General features: G+C 43.8%; 1 protein-coding gene across 7 annotated transcripts; it reads right to left on the reverse strand.

The window, feature by feature from the left end:
- Nucleotides 1-760: 760 nt before the first annotated feature.
- Nucleotides 761-18,903, reverse strand: senp7 (SUMO specific peptidase 7). 7 transcript variants are annotated; one of them, XM_090215759.1, is made up of 24 exons: nucleotides 18,680-18,879; nucleotides 15,165-15,313; nucleotides 14,681-14,823; nucleotides 14,472-14,543; nucleotides 13,685-13,800; nucleotides 12,869-13,111; nucleotides 12,665-12,732; nucleotides 10,628-10,776; nucleotides 10,083-10,482; nucleotides 7,532-7,668; nucleotides 5,847-5,978; nucleotides 5,682-5,715; nucleotides 4,972-5,199; nucleotides 4,442-4,851; nucleotides 4,158-4,288; nucleotides 3,896-4,012; nucleotides 3,644-3,763; nucleotides 3,470-3,562; nucleotides 2,996-3,213; nucleotides 2,482-2,531; nucleotides 2,319-2,362; nucleotides 2,128-2,196; nucleotides 1,808-1,958; nucleotides 761-1,553 (listed from the first exon to the last, which is right to left on the reverse strand). In XM_090215759.1, the coding sequence occupies exons 3-24, from the start codon at nucleotides 14,726-14,728 to the stop codon at nucleotides 1,389-1,391; spliced, it is 3,195 nt and encodes a 1,064-aa protein (XP_090071885.1). In that variant the 5' UTR covers nucleotides 14,729-14,823; nucleotides 15,165-15,313; nucleotides 18,680-18,879; the 3' UTR covers nucleotides 761-1,388. The 7 variants fall into 7 exon arrangements, with proteins under 7 accessions (XP_090071885.1, XP_021435550.2, XP_090071887.1 ...); XM_021579875.3 differs by having other exon boundaries at nucleotides 14,666-14,823; XM_090215761.1 differs by lacking the exon at nucleotides 15,165-15,313 and adding an exon at nucleotides 5,287-5,393 and having other exon boundaries at nucleotides 18,680-18,865.

The following is an 18,903-nucleotide window of genomic DNA, read 5'->3' on the forward strand; positions in this document are numbered from 1 at the left end:
CATTGACTACAGCTCAGCGTTCAACACGATAGTGCCCTCAAAGCTCATCAATAAGCTAAGGACCCTGGAACTAAACACCTTCTGTAACTGCATCCTGGACTCCCTGGGGGTGATGGGCCGCCCCCAGGTGGTAAGGGTAGTTAACAACACATCCGCTCTAAAAATTGTCAAAGACTCCAGCCACCCTAGTCATAGACTGTTCTCTCTGCTACCGCACGGCAAGCGGTACCGCAGTGCCAAGTCTAGGTCCAAGAGGCCTCTAAACAGCTTCTACCCCCAACCCATAAGACTGCTGAACACCTAATCAAATGGCTACCCATACTATTTGCATTGCCCCCCCCCCTCTCTTTTACACCACTGTCACTCTCTGTTGTCATCTAAGCAGTCACTTTAAATAACTCTACCTACATGTACAAATGACCTCAACTAACCAGTGCCCCCTCTCATTGACTCTGCACGGTACCCCCCTGTATATAGTCTAGTTATTGTTATTTTACTGCTGCTCTTTAATTACTTGTCACTTATTTCTTATTCTTATCCGTATTTTTTTAACAGCATTGTTGGTTAGGGGCTCTGTAAGGTCTACTCCTGTTGTATTGACAAATAAAATGTGATTGGATTTGACACACACCACACAAATCAGATCCACACAATGCTAATGTCCCCCCCCCCTATATGTTTGTGTTATAACTGGAGTGGCCTTCACCACACGGCTAAGTTGGTTGTGCCAGTAGATCACCTCCTGGGTAATGAATTGTAATTCCGACTACAAATGCATTTATTATATTTTATATTCAAAACAGGTTTTCATCAAAATGTACATTTTAAAACAAAATCCACATATAAAAATCAAACTGACATAACATTTACAATAGAATCACATGGGGGAGGGGGGGAATTCATCGTAAAACAGGTAAAAGAATAAAAGGGAGACCCTGTTGAATCTGATCTCTTGTGTTAAATGAGGCTATAGTGGTGGTATGTGGTTCTATCTAGAAGATGCAGTGGGGACAGACTCTTTAAAGGGGCATTCTACTGAAAGGGTAAAAAAATAACAGTTTTAACTGTTGAATTTCTGTGGAATGACCCTTTAATGCACCAACTTCAAACAAGAACCTGAGCTACAGCAACTCAACAGCTACTACAGCAAGTATTTTATATCCATCCTTAGTTGGATTTATGTCATTAAAGCAACATCTGATGTTAGGGGCTAATTTCTTGTTGACATGATGAGACATCTGCATGTACTGTATGTTTGAACGGCCCTGCTGGCCGGTGAAACAACTACATACGCTTATTGTCTAAGAAATCATATTTCCATATCACTGGCTGAAATGTCAATTTCCTGGTTGCTCAGCATGAGCAGATTCCCAAGGTGGTTACCGTGCCTAACTGCCTACATTTCCCATGTTTCCTATACTACCCACCGTGCCCCTCTGGTGTCTGTACAGGTTCAGCACCAGGTCCCTGATTTCGTCTCGTTTCCTCCGCACCTGTTGCCGTGGGAACCAGTGTTCTAGGCGCAGGGGGAGCTCAAAGTGCACCACGGGGTCCTAAAGGGAGAAAGGTCAGGAGAGAGATACAAGGTGTCTGTAGGTGTATGCCAGCATATGTGTTTGTGAGAATGTTCTCATAAGAGAAAAACATAAGTAACCTTGCCTGAGACTAGAAGACTCAAGCTTTAGCTCAGTTGGCTAACATGGTCTTGAGTTGTTCAGACACATCAGTTCAATACCCCGCTGGTTACAGGTGGGAAGTGTGTGAATGCATATGTATGTGTGTGTTCTTATTTCAGGTGCATAGCTACCTGCAGGAAACTCTCAACGTATTGCAGCAGGTATAGGCCGCAGTCACTGCTGTTGTCCTGTAGAGGGACTTTACAGTGGGAGCCTCTCATCTGCTCAGAACTGAACTCACGCACAGAGCCCCGACGCACCTCCCACTCTGACTGCAGGTACCTGACACAGAGAGAGAGAGAACATTAAACACCCATAAGGAACACATTCACACACACAAACCCCCTTCCATTCTGTCTACAGATAACACACACACCCACACAGGCATATACACACCCTTCCATTCTGTCTACAGATATTTAACACACACATGAAAAGTGAACACACTCACTCCCGTAAGAGTTTGAAGACACGCTCATGGAGGGAGAACTTGAGGGAGTCCATGATGAGAATGCAGGGTCTGAGAGAAGAGAAAAACATTTCACAATTGCATATAAACATCCAGTTATGAGCTCTTTGTATGCGTGTGTGTGTGTGTGTGTGTGTGTGTGTGTGTGTGTGTGCGCGTGTCTTTCCACTCACCTTTTACAGACATTCTCTCTGTGGCAGGTCTTCTCAGTGCAGTCCTAGGGAGAAGAAGAATGACAGAAGGTAAGAAAGAGAACAGAGGGAGAGAGATGGAAAACAATGAAAATATGAGAACTTGAGACCCAACTTCAGAGCCCTAAAGACAGTTGTGTCTTACCGGAGGACCAGGAGGGGGCTGGAGTACTGAGTCACCCTGGACAACACTCTCTGAAACAAGAGAGAGGAAACATCAGCAGCATTATCCTCCTCATGTTCCATCCCAGGGTTTCAGTCGTTGTTACGGTCATGATGTATGTTATCGCAGCACAGTGACATAGAGAATGGACTGTGTCTTAGTCCCATAAAAACTATTTAGAACTATTTAGTTCCAGCGTCATTCTCTGTTTCTGTCTGTGACTGGTGTTCTGATTGTTTTTGGATTACAAAAATCCAGAGCAGCTCTTAAACTATTTTCTCTCCTAAATGTTCTGGCTCCATCCTATAACAGCTCTAGTTTTTCATGCTGTGCCCAAATACAGCTGAAAGAAGGTGCATTTATCTAGACTACCCAGAGTCATACTTCCTAAAGCAATGCAAATATTCACTCATGTTGAAATATTATGTACGTTTGATGGTTTCACCAAGGTCTAACGTCCTGAGAGAGACATGATGAGAATAGTTTAATCACATACCTGTAAGTGTCAGTTTGTCTTGGTTGTCAGTGTTGGTGGGACCAGGGGGAACATCAGTGACACCATTAAGCTTTTCAGACCCGGAGGCCTCCTCTTCAGCCTGGGCCTTGCCTGGCTTCTCCCCCCCTGTTCCCCTCCGCGAGGCTGGGCTGCGCCACTCCTCACACTGGGGCTCCTCCAGGCCAGGGAAGCAGATCACCACCAGGTACCAGTGGGCTCTGTCATACAAGGAAGAAAGCACTATAAGTCACATGGGTTATTGATGCGTGTGTGTGTGTGTGTACTTGTTTTCCTACATTATCAGGACCCCAAATGTCCTAAAGGGGTAGGAATTTGTTAAAATGATATTTTAAGCTCAGGGGTTAGGTTTATGGTTTTGGGGGTTATGGGTAGGGTTAGGTTTAGGGTTAAGGAAAACAGGATGTGTAATAGTCCAAAAAAAGGTTAACCAAATGTTTTTAAATCAAAACTCACTCCTGATTGACAGGCACAAACAGGAAGTCTTTCTTGAAGATGTCCACATGTCGTGTCCACGTCTTCACTCGCTGGTGCCGCCGCTGCTGTGCTCTGGAGACAGACAACACACACATGAAACATACACTGCAATACAAATGACAATGATAAACCAAAATACACACACACACTTACGAGATGCTGGTGCTGTCCTCACTTGCGTTGTCTCTGCGTGTGAGCTGCTTGTAGAAGAAGCTGCTGAAGACATGAGAGCGATCAGCCACATCCTGTGGAGCCCTCTCCAGGAGCAGATACCTGTTGAGACAGAGACAGAGCCATGCAGGGGTTGAAACTGTCCTCCATTTTGGCCCAAACAGTTTTTTTTTGTGTACAGAGGATGTCTCCGTTAGGTTAGATACTCCATGCAATCACTGATGTCACACTCACTTGAGGTAGAAATCGATGATGACATCATTCAGGAACTGGCCATTGTCAAGGCACTCCAGATCTTCTGTTGTCACGGTGATCCCTCCTTTGGAAGGCGGTGGAGGAAACTGGATCAACCTAAGAACAGGAGGATGAGAAAGAAGTGAAGCCATATATCTACACGTTTCTCTACAGCCAGTGTCTCCGTCTCAGGTCCTGGAGATTAATTGGGTGTGCAGGCTAACACACCTGTTCCCAAGACTCAACAAGTTGTGTAGCTTGCCTGCGTGTGGGGCCCTGGTGTGTGTACCGGGTCCAGTTGGAGCCAGGCTTGGGGCCCAGGGACACAGAGTAGGAGCCTCTGGTTCTGTGGTGACACACTGTGTACACGGGTCTGGGCTGGACTGGACTCCCCTGGAGTGGTGACAAATGACAGAGGTAGTATAATGGGTTACTTGTTGTCAATTTGATAATTCAACGTTAGAGCTTAGGGTTTTGTTATGGTTGAGCTTATTGACATCAGTCACACACACATCTGCAGCCAAACACAGTCAAAGTACTACCAACCTCCCTCTGCTCCTCCTCCATCTGTGTATCTGTGTCTGGTAGCATCTGGGACTCCCCCTCCACCTCTCTGTCCAGAGGGTCCAGCTCCAGCCCAGGTGTGTCTCTGTCCTGTTCTGGTTCTTGGTCCTGGTCTGGCTCTGTCCCAGGCTTGGCACTGTTATGGCCCAGTAGGGAGAGTAGCTGCGGGTCCAGTCCAGTTCTGCTGACCAGCACCAGACTGTCATCCAATGACAGGAGGGGACTGTGGAGGTCAACAACCCAGTTGGCAGGAGAGCTGCCACAGAGCCGTGTAGCGTCGACGTGCGGGGTGTTGTTGAGACAGATGATGTCGAGGATGGAGCGAAGGAGAGCCCCCTCCACCCCCTCCAGAGGGTCACACAGAGTGAGCAAGAGAAAGGGACTGGCTTGACCTGTGAACACACACACATTCAAACAACACAATCAAACACATTTGCATTGCACATAGGCGTACACACTCTTGAGCAAACACCCACCCACACACACTTTGGTCCCACAAGGCAGGCTCTCACCAGTGGGTGGGTCTAAGGCCTGTTTGATTGACAGCTCACTCAGGTCTTCTTGGACAGCGGCTGCCTGGGTGTCTGACACGTAGAGGAGGAGGAGGGCGGGGGGCGGCTGCCCCCCCTCAACCTCCCACCCCAGCCCTCTCTCCTGTAGCTCCTCCCAGTCCCAGACGCTGTACCGCCACAGCTGACAGCGCTCCACAGTCACCATCACTTCTACCAGGCCCGAAGGCTCTGAAGACAGAGGGGAGAGAGAGGGGTCAACAACCTGGTCATCTAAACCTGGGGCTTATTCAGGAGACAAAGACCAGGAAAACTTACTATTCCATATACAGTAGTGATCAGGAGTCACAGGGGAAAGCACGTTAGCTCTCTGCAGACAGATTTCACCAGCAGAAAGGTGAAAAAGAGCACAAAGCCCTGAGGGTCTGACACACACACACAAAGACACACACATGTGCACTCAGCTGAAGATGAGGATGGTGTGCAGACAGACAGGAGGACCACAGCAGGATATATTTCAAGACAGCTTTTATATAGCCACCACACGAGGGGCTAGCGACCAGAGGGGCTAGCGACCACAGCCGGTCTTGTTCAGGTTGGACCAAGTAATAATGCCATTGTTCCAAAAGGATTAAAGGTTAAATAGAGGACCAGGACTGGATGGTAAAGGCTGTGGCGACAACACAAGACGAGATCCAGGGGTGCTGAATTACCTTGAATTGGTATGATGATTCTTTGGTTTGTGATCTGCAGAGGAGGAAAGAAAGGTCCACACGTCACATAAGCACTGCAAGAGTACAAGCCTCTATGTATTGAATATTTATTCTAGTATGTACTGCATCTTCTCCACAGTCGGAGCACAGTGTTCAGAGCATTACCCTGAGGTTCCCGCTGGCCTCCCCACGGACCCCCCCACAGTGCAGGGAAGAGAAGGGCAGGCCCATATTCTCAGAGTCCTCAGTACTGGGGAAGGGGGCCTCCCCAAATCCGGTCACCACCACAGGCACCAACTGAAACAAACACACACACAAACACTTTGATGAGTGACACACACACGTGCATGCAAGCACACAACAACCATGCTTTCTGATAACAAGGGCACAACAGAATCCGGATAAACAAGGAGACATAGAAAGGGTTTGTGTGCGAGAGACTTAGTTAAATCAACAGATCGGTTTAACATACACTATATATAGACAAAATTATGTGGACACCCCTTCAAATTAGTGGATTTGGCTATTTCAGCCACATGGGTTGATGACAGGTGTATAAAATCAACCACACAGCCATGCAATCTCCATAGACAAACATTGGCAGTAGAATGGCCTTACTGAAGACCTCAATGACTTTCAACGTGGCACAGTCATAGGATGCCACCTTCCCAACTAGTCAGTTCATCAAATTTCTGCTCTGCTAGAGCTGCCCAGCTCAACTGTAAGTGCTGTTATTGTGAAGTGGAAACGTCTAGGAGCAACAACGGCTCAGCCGCGAAGTGGTAGGCGCCATACTCTCACAGAACGGGACCACCGAGTGCTGAAGCGCATAGCTCGTAAAAATGGTCTGTTCTCGGTTGCCAGAAGAGTGGAAGCTGTTATAGCAGCAAAGGGAGGACCAACTCCATATTAATGCCCATTATTTTGGAATGAGATGTTCGACGAGCAGGTGTCCACATACTTTTGATAATGCAGTGTCTGTGTGTTCATTTGTTTGTGGTGCAGCCGAGGACATTTGGCTCGTCCTCCTATGATTTGACCGACTACAGTACGTGGGAGCTACAGTATCCCCACACTGGCCTCTAAAGCCTGGCAGGCAGCGGGTGGTGGTTCTACCCCCTCGGGCCAGTCTAGTCACGCAACGCCCTCCCTCACTAACACCACCTGCCTCTGTCCTCTGATCCCTCTGTGAGCAGCCCTTTGTGACATCACCGTAATCTATACTCTCGAGTCGCTATCCACAATTTCCCCACCGTAGGGGAAAACACTGGGAGTTCTCACAATGACAATAGGTGTATTTTATATAGCGCTTTTCATACAAAATCTCAGTCGCTTTTAAACTAACAAAAAACCTAGACTGATGGCAAATGTATTATTATTTTTTTTACATGTTGCTCATGAGTGCATTTCACACTTCTTTTAGATTAGAATTGGATTGTAAGGCTCGTGTGAATGTCCTGCTTAACATAACGTTTGTGTCATGTCGCCAATCAACTGCATTATACTTTAAAAAAACACTTGAACCGGTAAAAATGCCCTTTGGCTAGCTTTGCTACCAGCCTATGTCAATGAGCGTTAGAACACGGGGATGTGTGAAGCCTACTCCTCAGCCTGAAATGTCTGAACTGCTAGCTTTTCACGTGGAGCTGACTGGTAAGACGCTTCAAGAGGGCGGTCACATGTTCTAGCAAGGCAGTCGTTCTGGGTTCGAGCATCGGTGTTAGCCGAACCAGGAGGAGGTGGTACTCACTAAGCAAGCAGCATGTTCCCTATTCTGCCCTCTGTGATGTCATCCATTGTGAGATCCCCCTATTCCATCCTTTGTGATGTCAGAAGTTGTTTTTGCCCACCTGAGAGTGCATCTCTGCCCCCATTTGTTCCTGAGAATGATTTCTCTGGGGCTTAGAATCACTAGCGCCAGTCTGTGGCCAAAGGACTGAACTGCGGGATGGGGTGACTACCTCCTCCTCATCACTGGAGAGAACAACTAGAAAACACACACATAGACACACACAGATTAAACCTGTTGCAGTGAAATACTATTACACTAGGCTTGGGCGGTATTCCGTACACTGAGATATTTTGAAATAAAGAGCGTATGATTTTCAAAATTCTAATTTTGACTCACACAAAAATGCAATTCAATTCAGGTACATTTGTTAACAGCTTGCACATGGCGCAAACAGAAGTTTCATGATGTGACCTCCCCAGTTGAGCAGCAAAGAGAGGTGATCAAGTTACACAACAAATTCACAACTAATGTTTGCCAAGTAAATATCTTATAACTAGTATAAGTTAACGGTCTCCAGCTCAAGCTATGCATTTGATTTGCTAACTTGCTAGCTATAGGTGGCTAGCTTATAAAATCAAAAGCTTCTTCGTTACAGCAGAGACTATCAACCCCCTCCTGGATCAAGTTCGAGTGTAGTCCTTTGAGAACTTAATGAGCTGGGTTGTCTGTCCTTGCATTTAGTTTAATGTTCGCTTGCGCTTGTTAGCATTTACGTAGTGTCCGCTATGGGATTTCACAAGTACTTTATTAGCATACTTGTTTATTTTTTACGTTTGCAAATAAATAGCCACCCTTGTGTGCACTACTGGTAATTCCGTATGGTACTGGAATGGTATGGACATCTGGATAACACCCAACCCTATATTACACACACACACACACGACTGTGGTGTAATGGACTATGAAACAAAGACAGGGACAGCAGTGATCCTTCTATGTTGGGGGGCAGTAACCATAGCAATGGCAAAGTGTTGTAGGCCACAGCTAGTGCAAGCACACATATTTTTTTTATTTTTTTACACACACAAAAAGGCGATACTGGCAGAGATGTACACACACACACACTGACACGGAACCCAAACCGGCTGCGCGCGTGCGCCATCGTGCGCTATCATGCATACATTTATTTTGCACCCCCCACACCAAACGCAGGTTAAAATATCAAAACAAACTCTGAACCAATGACATTAATTTGGGGACAGATCGAAAAGCATTAAACATGTATGGCAATTTAGCTAGTTAGCTTGCACTTGCTAGCTAACGTTAATTTGTCCTATTTAGCTAGCTTGCTGTTGCTAGCTAATTTGTCCTGGCATATAAACATTGAGTTGTTATTTTACCTGAAATGCACAAGGACCTCTACTCTGACAATTAATACACACATAAAACAGTCAACCGAATCGATTCTAGTCATCTTTCCTCCTTCCAGGCTTTTTCATCTTTGAATTTATATGGTGATCGCATCTAAACTTTCATTGTATTACCACGACAACCGGCAACAAAGTTAATCACCCAAGTGGGTGATTGTTAAAGGATGAAAAAGCCTGGAAGGAGGAGAGATGACTAGAAACGATTCATCGAAATTGTTAAAAGGTTTTAAAACAATACTAATAAATGCAACAGGCAAAGAATGAAGATACTCTAAACTTTTTGCATTTTTAAAATCCATCAGATATTGACTGAATTATGGCACGGACAAATAATGAATGGATTTCAGGGAATTCACTTTTCCTTAGAATGCACTCATATTATATTCTAATGGTATCATGTACTTTTTAAATATTTTGTGTTAAAAATAAAGATGATGTGCCTCAATTGCATAAATACACTAACAGAGGTGGAACAGGGCTGCACCCATCTGCACCGTCTTCCCACCTGCTCCGTCTTCCCTACCTGCACCCACCTGCTCCGTCTTCCCACCTGCTCCGTCTTCCCTACCTGCACTCACCTGCTCCGTCTTCCCTACCTGCACTCACCTGCTCCGTCTTCCCTACCTGCTCCGTCTTCCCTACCTGCACCCACCTGCTCCGTCTTCCCACCTGCTCCGTCTTCCCTACCTGCACCCACCTGCTCAGTCTTCCCTACCTGCACCCACCTGCTCAGTCTTCCCTACCTGCACCCACCTGCGCTGTCTAGCTTCATTATTTACTGTTGTATAATTCAACAAGTGTGTCAATAGCAGGATAAGATTCTAAACGGAGCGTTAAATCCCAGATTAAGCTTTATCGTTCTTAGAGATGCAACGGAAAGACTATGTATTCCACTGAACTCATTTCAGCCATTGCCGGGGTGTCTGACAGGTCATTATAAAACTGTCTGTGGTCGTAACGCTAACGAAAGGCACAAGCAAGAGTATGAAAGAGTCACAGGAGTAAAATGAAAGCAATCAATCGAGTGAGAATTAAATTAATTGACAAGTGGATTTGACCCCTCAAACAGAGGAAATATAAGGTATACAGATGCTCAGGTGGGCAGGGCAAGCACGTTGTTACTACATAATGTAACCTCTCCAGGAGGGGGAGGAATCTGTGTGTTTCAATAAGAGAGATGGGGTGAAAGAAGCACACCAGGAGTGAAGGTATGCAGCATACTGTGTGCTCTATACTCACTGGGTTCAGCAGGGCTGGGTTTGGGCGACCTATCCTGGCTGGAGGACAGGCACAGCCTCAGGGTTCCTCTCCTCTCCTTTCCACAGCTGGGGTTAGAGGGGCTAACAACTTCCTCGTCTTCCCCCACAGTGACAACCATCAAGGTCCCGTCAAAGTCGGAGGGATCCACCTCTACCTCTATGGATGCTACATTGGTGTCTCTGCCCCCTGTCCCCTCCAGACAGAGCCGTTTTGGGAGCAGTCCTCCCACGCCTCTGGACTCCCCGGACAGGCGCAGCACGCTCCCCCTGGAGCGCCTGGAGGTGTCTGTGGTCAAGCTCTCCACCGCGCCATCCTTCATCCATCCATCCTTCACCTGTCCATTACAGTAGAGCCCAGACTCCCTCCTACATCTCTCCCCCTGGAAACAGAGGGATAAAGGTTGCGTTAAGCTGGAGGCTGGTTGTCTAATGGTTTGGTTTCTAGCGTGCAGGTTTTTGGCTTTAGCCTTAAAGTCAGACAACTTTAATGTCAGTATTAAGGTAACTTCTATCCAGAGATCCTACCTCAGCGCGTGTGGATTCACTTGAACCTGAATTGAACTTCCTGGTCCTAGTGGATTCTGGGTAACGCTTTTTCTGGTGCCTGTCCCCCTCAGGAAAGGTCACCTCCTCCATAGGTACCCCGGACCTGCGCCTCCCTGACACACTACCCTCTGCAGAGTAAAGGGACGGTGATACATTTATCACACCAGATACAATAAACGTGTTCCTACTCTCCAGAAAGTAGGGCAGCAGATATGGAAAAACAAACGACCGTAACAGAGAATTAAATCAACGTTGCCTGTGTGTGTAAGAGAGGAAAGAAAGGTGCAGATTCAGCAGGTCTTTGTTTTACAGCTCTATAAAGTAAAGCGTTTGTTTATTTACAACAGGCTTGAATCCAGGAATACTGTAGAGCCTTTCCAATAAGGAGAACCCTCGGGGGGGGCAGGACGGTAGGAGTGTGTGTGTGATCTTCACTGCATCTCTTGGGCCTCATAAGCATTGCATAAATGTAACACTAAATATCTGCGTGCCTCATTTCTGAAAAGACTGCGATCGCAGAAAAATATTGTGATTCCTAAATTTGTGCGCGCGTGAACGAGCATTATAACTCCGCCTGAAAAAACACTCATCATTCACCTTTTCTGGGGACAATAACGCCCTTATGTGCTGTATACTTTGGAAGTATTGGAATTAGGCCAAGACAGTATCTAAAGGGAATAGCAATGCAAGGCGAACTGAACAAATGTCTTTGGAGGTGTTGTCAGAATGTTTTCTTTTGCAGGGACATTTGCTGTATATGACCATTTCTGAAAGACAAAAACAATTACAAATTGTTGTGGACCTGTAAACAGAATGAAATAATGTTTTACCTTCACTTTTCCCCAAACCTAAATAAGCTGCACTGCCCGCGATCTCTGAAACGGTGTCCACTCTGAAAAAATGTTAAACTACAGTAGGCCTAGTTACAGTGGTAGCCTATACATCTCAATGCAAAATATCAACTGTCTGTTCACCGGTTAAATTTGACTGTGTTATAAACTACACTCCCTGTCGGATGCATAGAGCAAAAACGTGAAGTTATGATAGCATTTAACTTTCCTAGTTAAATAAAAACGTGAAGTTATGATAGCATTTAACTGGCCTAGTTAAATAAAAACGTGAAGTTATGATAGTATTTAACTGGCCTAGTTAAATAAAAACGTGAAGTTACGATAGCATTTAACTTTCCTAGTTAAATAAAAACGTGAAGTTATGATAGCATTTAACTGGCCTACTTAAATAAAAACGTGAAGTTACGATAGCATTTAACTGGCCTAGTTAAATAAAAACGTGAAGTTACGATAGCATTTAACTTTCCTAGTTAAATAAAAACGTGAAGTTACGATAGCATTTTACTTGCCTAGTTAAATAAAAAGGTTCAATAAAAAAAATTATTATAATATCTAATAGGCACAAATAAATGAGAGATGCTCACTGTACATGTGGCATCTTGTTATTATATTTAGCTAGGCTACCTGTTTTTTTTGTTATAAATAAGAGTGCCATATATATTCCACATTTGCACAAGGATACTACTTTTGCCTTCTTGTAATACAACACTTCAACCACTAGAAACTGTGTACTCATGGTCTAAAGTTTGCGGGAAGATAAGCACATTCTCACGTCAAGTTCAGTTTGGAAAGGAATTGCAAATTTTTAGAATTTTTTTATTTAATTTTTACCCCCCTTTTCTCCACAATTTTGTGGTATCCAATTGTTGTAGTAGCTACTATCTTGTCTCATCGCTACAACTCCCGTACGGGCTCGGGAGAGACGAAGGTTGAATGTCATGCGTCCTCCGATACACAACCCCAACCAGCCGCCGGTCGCGGCCGGTTACGACAGAGCCTGGGCGCGAACCCAGGGACTCTGATGGCACAGCTGGCGCTGCAGTACAGCGCCCTTAACCACTGCGGGAGGCAGAAATTGCAATTTTTGCGTGAAAACTGGCAGACATTTTTTTAGGGCATATTTTGTGCGTACGCAAATTTTATAAATGATGCCCCTGGTCCTCACCGTTCTCCTCTCCTATTATGACTTCTTTCATCTCCTCTTCTTCCTCTGACCCCCCTCTATGGTGTGACCTAAACAAGAGAGAAAGAAGGAAAGAAAGTCAGAAGCCACCCAAACAAAATTCTACTGTCTGTATACATACTCTGTGTTTTAACTCTTGATCACTCACTGGTATCCTAAATTCAGCAACATTTAACCCAGCATTACCTCGTCTCCTTGCGGGTCGAGGTGGGTGTGTCGTGGTCATGGGGTCTCTTTCTGTATTGGGGGTCATCTCTCCGATCCTCCCCCCCCTCTCTGCTGCTCGGAGACACCCTCCTCTGCCCACTCCCCACCCACGACTCTCTCTTTCTCTCTCCATTGTCAGTCATCAGGCCACGCCTTTTCTTGTCCAGGTAGGCCAGCCCCTGTTCAGTCTTTAAAACGTCCGTGAGGACCAACTGGACCTGCCTGATGAAGGAAGGAACAGAACCAGTCAGAACCTTTACAGCCCTACGACCATTCTGTGTCATCGTGACCTGATATGACATTCCGGATTATATGATAACCATTCTGACCATGTACATGTTAGTTAACCAATAGGGAAACTGTCTTAGGCTATAGGGGGGAGGGGCAGACAGGTGGAATGGGGTTGATAGGACCAGGCAGTGTGTCTGTGTGGTAAAGATATAGCTACAGCAGCAGTGCTTATCTCTACAGTACCAGTAATGGTGGTGTACCCGGAGCATGTAAGCTACCTTTGAGAATAATACTTAGGGGAAGAGCCCCATCTGTGGAACGTTTGGAAAACTGCACCCAATGACAAAGTGGCTTAATTCTACTTTACCGTGCAAAGGCTCCCAATTAGTTCACAGATAATAACATGAATTCAAATGTATACTTTGGCAGTATAAGACTAAGACAAAGACTGTGTCTTACTAAGTGACCGCGTTATAGAGTAAAATCATCTATGAACCTACAACAATTTAACCAGACTTCCGAACATAACTTTCCATCTGTGGCTCCATAAATGCTGCTCCTCACCTGTCCATTGCCGCTTGGGCTAAAGCCACCTGGCCATGATCCAAAGAGATGGATCCATTCTGCTGACGGGAATCTTGGAGTTTGATTCTGTCTCCAGCAATCTGGGACCAATGAATCTGTTGGAGAAAGAGAAGCAGGAGGAAAGTTACTGACCCACTGCCCTAACCACAATATTAAAACCTCAGGGAAAAAGGTTAAAGGTGAAATCTGTCATTTCATTTATATTCAGTCATTTTAATGTTGTGTGTGAAGGAGAGAGGGACAGAAGGTGAGAAAGTCAGCTAAGGTCTTTCAGGTATAATTGTGTTTCTTACTAAATGTTTGACCCCATAAGCCCTACTTAGTGTGCCCTACTTAGGCTAGGCGATCTGAACGAGTGTGCTCGCATTCTCCCTTAAAAGACCGTTGATTGAAAAGTCGCAATAGTACCGTAGCCAGTATACACTCCCTCAGAAGTCTGAATTAATCTAACATAACTCAAGACATCTGTCATTAATTATTTTTTTTGCCGAAATCTTAGCAATTCGCAATTTTACATCTAACTAAGATGTTTGGTGCAGTATTTCTCAACTGAAGAAATGTACATGAAAGCAATTCGTCTCTCGTTGAATGACGACAAACACTTCATTAAAGAATCCCTACTGTTGACCAATCACAGACAAAACGGCGTAGACTTTGGCTACCGACAAAGAACCGGGAAAACCCTTGCCGAAAACCAAAACAAACAGAAACGTTACAAAATGTGGACACCTTAAGAGAAATGTTACCCAAAGAGAATAACATCTACCTGTGCCTCTTCATTCCCACATCCCAACTCTGAAGAAAGGAGGGTCTTAGGGATTTTGAGTGGACTTCCCATCTAAAAAGCAGAAAGGGGTACTGTTACTATGCTCACTATTATTGATTATAGTTCTTGCATACTGACTGAGAAAAAGACTAGGAATCCCAATGAATGAACATAACCAGGCAGGCCAGACATACTTGAGCGTTATCCACCTTGTCAACAGCCAGTGAAATGGTTAGAGCTCTCCTGTGGTCCATCATGACCAAGCTATGGCCCTTTAGGGCTTGATGGACACTCCTTCTCCAGAGCCTCCTGTCACCAACCAAGGCAGCGATGGCGATGCAGCAAGCAAGATCTGCAGCAGACACACATGGTATACATTCACTTTCATATCTGTCAGTTTAAATGTGCATAATCACCCATACCTTGGGGACGTATGTTGTTAAATACAGTATCAGGTGCGTGCAAGTGTGATTATTTTTTGTTTGTACTTAATGCGTAATGCTTTTGCCATGACAAATACAAGCATTGTTTATAAACTTGCAATAGCAGTTAGTAAGCAACTACAGGTTCATTATGGGTACATGTTCTGTATCTCTCAATCCACAAGAACAACAGCATCTTGACAGGTCACAGTGTGGTGCATATATTTTACTGCATTAGCATGCTATAGTCCATGGGCCAGGTCGGGCTCACTTGGGATGACGATGTCTCAGTGATTTTCTTGAAGGTCTATGTCCCTAGAGTTGTGCGATAGCAGTGCTGCTAAGGCAGCTTTCTCGGTGTTACCACGATTTCTTTCATCCCTCCATCCCATTCATTTTTCACCATAGGGATTTTACCAACTGAAAAACAATGTCAGTATTCTTCAAGTTATTGCTCACTTATACACATCCATCAGACACATTTTCGGGAGGTTAGGTATAAATTGCTTTAAAATGGAAACCCTGACACATTTTAAACTTTGTTTGACAAGTGGATCTGAAAGGTCATGAAATTACCTTTCAAATTGTATATAATATAACCAACTTTGAAAGTACCACCAACTTTGAAAGTACCACCAACAACAATTGTTTAAAAATTGCCCTGATTGTGCAATTGACATTAGAATGTTGGAAGCTTAGCCTTAGAATTTCATGTCTTGGGGCAGCTATGGTTTTGGATTCTAACGTCGGTGATAGAAGCACCAAATTTCACACACAGTGAGAAAAGGGTTTCAAAGCCATTTGTAGATACAGGGCCATCACAGGATTCACGCATTAACCCCACAGAAACCTTTTTCCAAAATGGCACCAAACGACTCATTGGATCCGATTTTGCTGTATGAAACAATTGTAGTACGCCCAATAATATCTTAAAATGGTCATAATGATGTAGAATACACAACCAAATGAGCCAAGTGTGTCATATATACAAAGATGTTCAATTATTCACAGAACCGTGGTAAGAATGTGCCCAAAAAGGTGTCAGAATCACTGATTTCTGAAGATGTTTAAATTCTTAATTGCAATATTTCATCTTCAAACATTTAAAATGGATTTATACTTGTAAATATTCATGAATGTGGGCTGACTAAAAGGATATACAGTGTTATGCTATTAAACTATTTTCATTACTATAAACCTGCCCAGGATATTCCATGTAGTAAAATCCAATGTTGGTCCTGTTGAGGCCAGTTATATTAATTGATACTTTTAGTTTTCTAATAACAGACCAACCTGCTACGGCCCCATAGTAAGAATACATCTTAAAGGGATAATCCACCCCCCTGTTCTAAGTCTGTGAAATCACAAATCGTGCAAGAACGTGTCATAGCCACATGATTCTTGTCACAGGAGATAGGGGATGACACACCATCACATTTCATGGCACTCTTAAACAATGGCCTACAATCCAACTCGACAAATCAGCAAATAGATGGTATGGGCATACTTGTCTAGAACACATCCATCCGTTTATATCATCATGACAAAGTATATATTTCGCTTAGATGTGCTCAATCTAGTGTAACAAATTATTCAACTCAGTTTCTCCTTCAAGTACCATCGCGCAATGCAACCTGTGTGTCTGTGGGTAAGGACCCCTGTTACCATAGCAACGTCCTTTGCACCTGCTCTGGGCAGCAGAGTTGCAATTTGAACTTTGTGAGAGACTCCTAAATTAATGGGTGCAGTTTGTTTAGGTGATTTTACAGCTACCCATCTACTTCACATGCTGATATTATTGTGTGGATTTACATTTGCTAGCTAGCCAGCCCAGAGTGAGCATTGCATTGTGGGTATTCCACAACAATTTTCGCATACCAACCTCGTTATAATGACAAAAATAAATATTTGTTCACAAAAAATATCGTTTTCACATATTACTGTTATTTAACACGGTTTGACACTGTTAAACATAGGAATTAGGGATTTGGGGTGGATTATCCCTTAACATTTTGACTAATTATGTGTAATGGTTTTCTGCTCTTATCTAGATAATAGGTGAAAACATATTAGCATTCACATGGAATTTTACAAGTTTTCTAATCCTCTGCTTTATGAAAATGGTTATTAGGACAACATTGTATATCATTTTAAATCAGCCCACATCCATGAATATGTACATGTTTAAAATCTTGTTTAAAAAAATATTAAATATTGCAATTAAAGTCCCCATGCAGTCTTTGTAATTGATTGTTTCAAATCATCACTGTAGGTCTAACAAATCATTGTGTTTATTTAATGAAAATAACTATTTTTTCTCAATTATATCTCCAAGCCTCCTTTGGCCCTGGAAATGCTCAGGCTGATCATGCGGGCATTAGGAAATAAATAAGATATTTACATACACAGCCCTGATTGGCTGATAGGATGCTCTAGAGCGCACCTGCTTACCCAGATTAACAGTCATTGGTCGATTATAATCAGATCACATTGTCATGTTGGCCAAAAGTTCCATCCCACCTGAACAGACTGAAATTACAGCCCTTTTTTCTTCTAAATAGCCCTTACACAAAAACTGCATTATAAAAAGTCACAATTTCCAAGTGTCATGTCGACCTCTGTGTGGAAATATATAAAAATAAACAAGAAAATCACGTTAACTGCACTGCCCCTTTAAGCATTGAAATGTTAAGAAATCAGTGATCAGGACAGCTTGTTGGGCACATTCTTACCCCAGTTCTGTGAACCATTTAACATATTTATATAGCTGGCACAATTGGCTCATTTGGTTGTGTATTCTACATCCCTATGACCATTTTAATATATTATTGGGCATACTACAATTATGTTTCCCCCCATTGAGTTGTTTGGCTGCCATATTGAAAAAAGGCTTCAGTGGAGTTAATGCGTGAATCCTGTGATGGTCCTGTATCTACAAATGTTTTTAAAACCCTGTTCTGTGTGTGTGCAATTTAATGCTTATATCACCGAAGTTACAATCCAAAACCATAGCTGCCCCACTATATGGAATTATATGGCTAAGCTTCCAACATTCGAATTTCAAGGGTATTGTTGTCACAATATCAGTATTGCGATACTAGGAAGTAAGGAAGCAAAGGAAACAAAACATGAAGTGGACTTCATTTCTTAAGGAAAACATTCCTAATGTTGGAAAAAACAGCCTTATGTTGTCACCCAGAGTCACATTTGACGTTGTTTATATGTATACCACTTAAAAGGTCATTTCATGACCACCCAAATGTATCAGGGTTTACTTATTTAAGCATTTGCATTACAAAATGTGGATGGATAGCTGTGAATCGAAGTTTACTAATGATATGATTAAAGGGTAACGTTATAGGTGAGCAATAACTGGTTCTATACTGACAGTGGAATTTTACGTTATGGCGAACAATGGTAAAAATGAATGGATGGAGGGATGAAAAGACTGGTAACACGGAGAAAGCTGCCATTAGAGATCGTCACCCCAAGAGTGAGCCCGACGGCCCTCATTTGGGGGTCTGGCCCGTGCCATGGACTACTATGCTAGCAATCACTGGCTAGTCCTCGGGTCGCTATTAGTTGCATTTCGCTATCTTCATGTGTGCCATTTGTTATTCTAGAATATCATTCAACTATGCACAGTCACGCTAGCTAACAAAACCTGGCAACAAGCTGCCTGTAACTTCAGAGACATTTGGTGTAGGCGAGCCTTAGCTAGCATCTATGAATAGGCTAACGTTAGCTAGCTAGCAGATAACTTTTGTCCCCAGTTCTCATACTTACTCGGTAATACAGTGAGTTAGTGCAACATACACACGCGTGACCAAAGAACGAGGAGACGGGAAATGTACACAGCTACTGCACTCTCCAAATCATCTTGCTGATTATTTGCAACGCCCATAAAATCATAAATACACGTTGTTGGCAAAGGTTGGCGTTGTTTTCAAGCTTTTCCTGGTTCAGAAGAACATCCTGTTGTTTCCGGAAGTGAACAATCTAGCTAAATG

Source organism: Oncorhynchus mykiss, chromosome 22 (genome assembly GCF_057628025.1).
Source record: "Oncorhynchus mykiss isolate SJ-2025 chromosome 22, ASM5762802v1, whole genome shotgun sequence".
In the NCBI taxonomy this organism is placed as follows: Eukaryota; Metazoa; Chordata; class Actinopteri; order Salmoniformes; family Salmonidae; genus Oncorhynchus; species Oncorhynchus mykiss.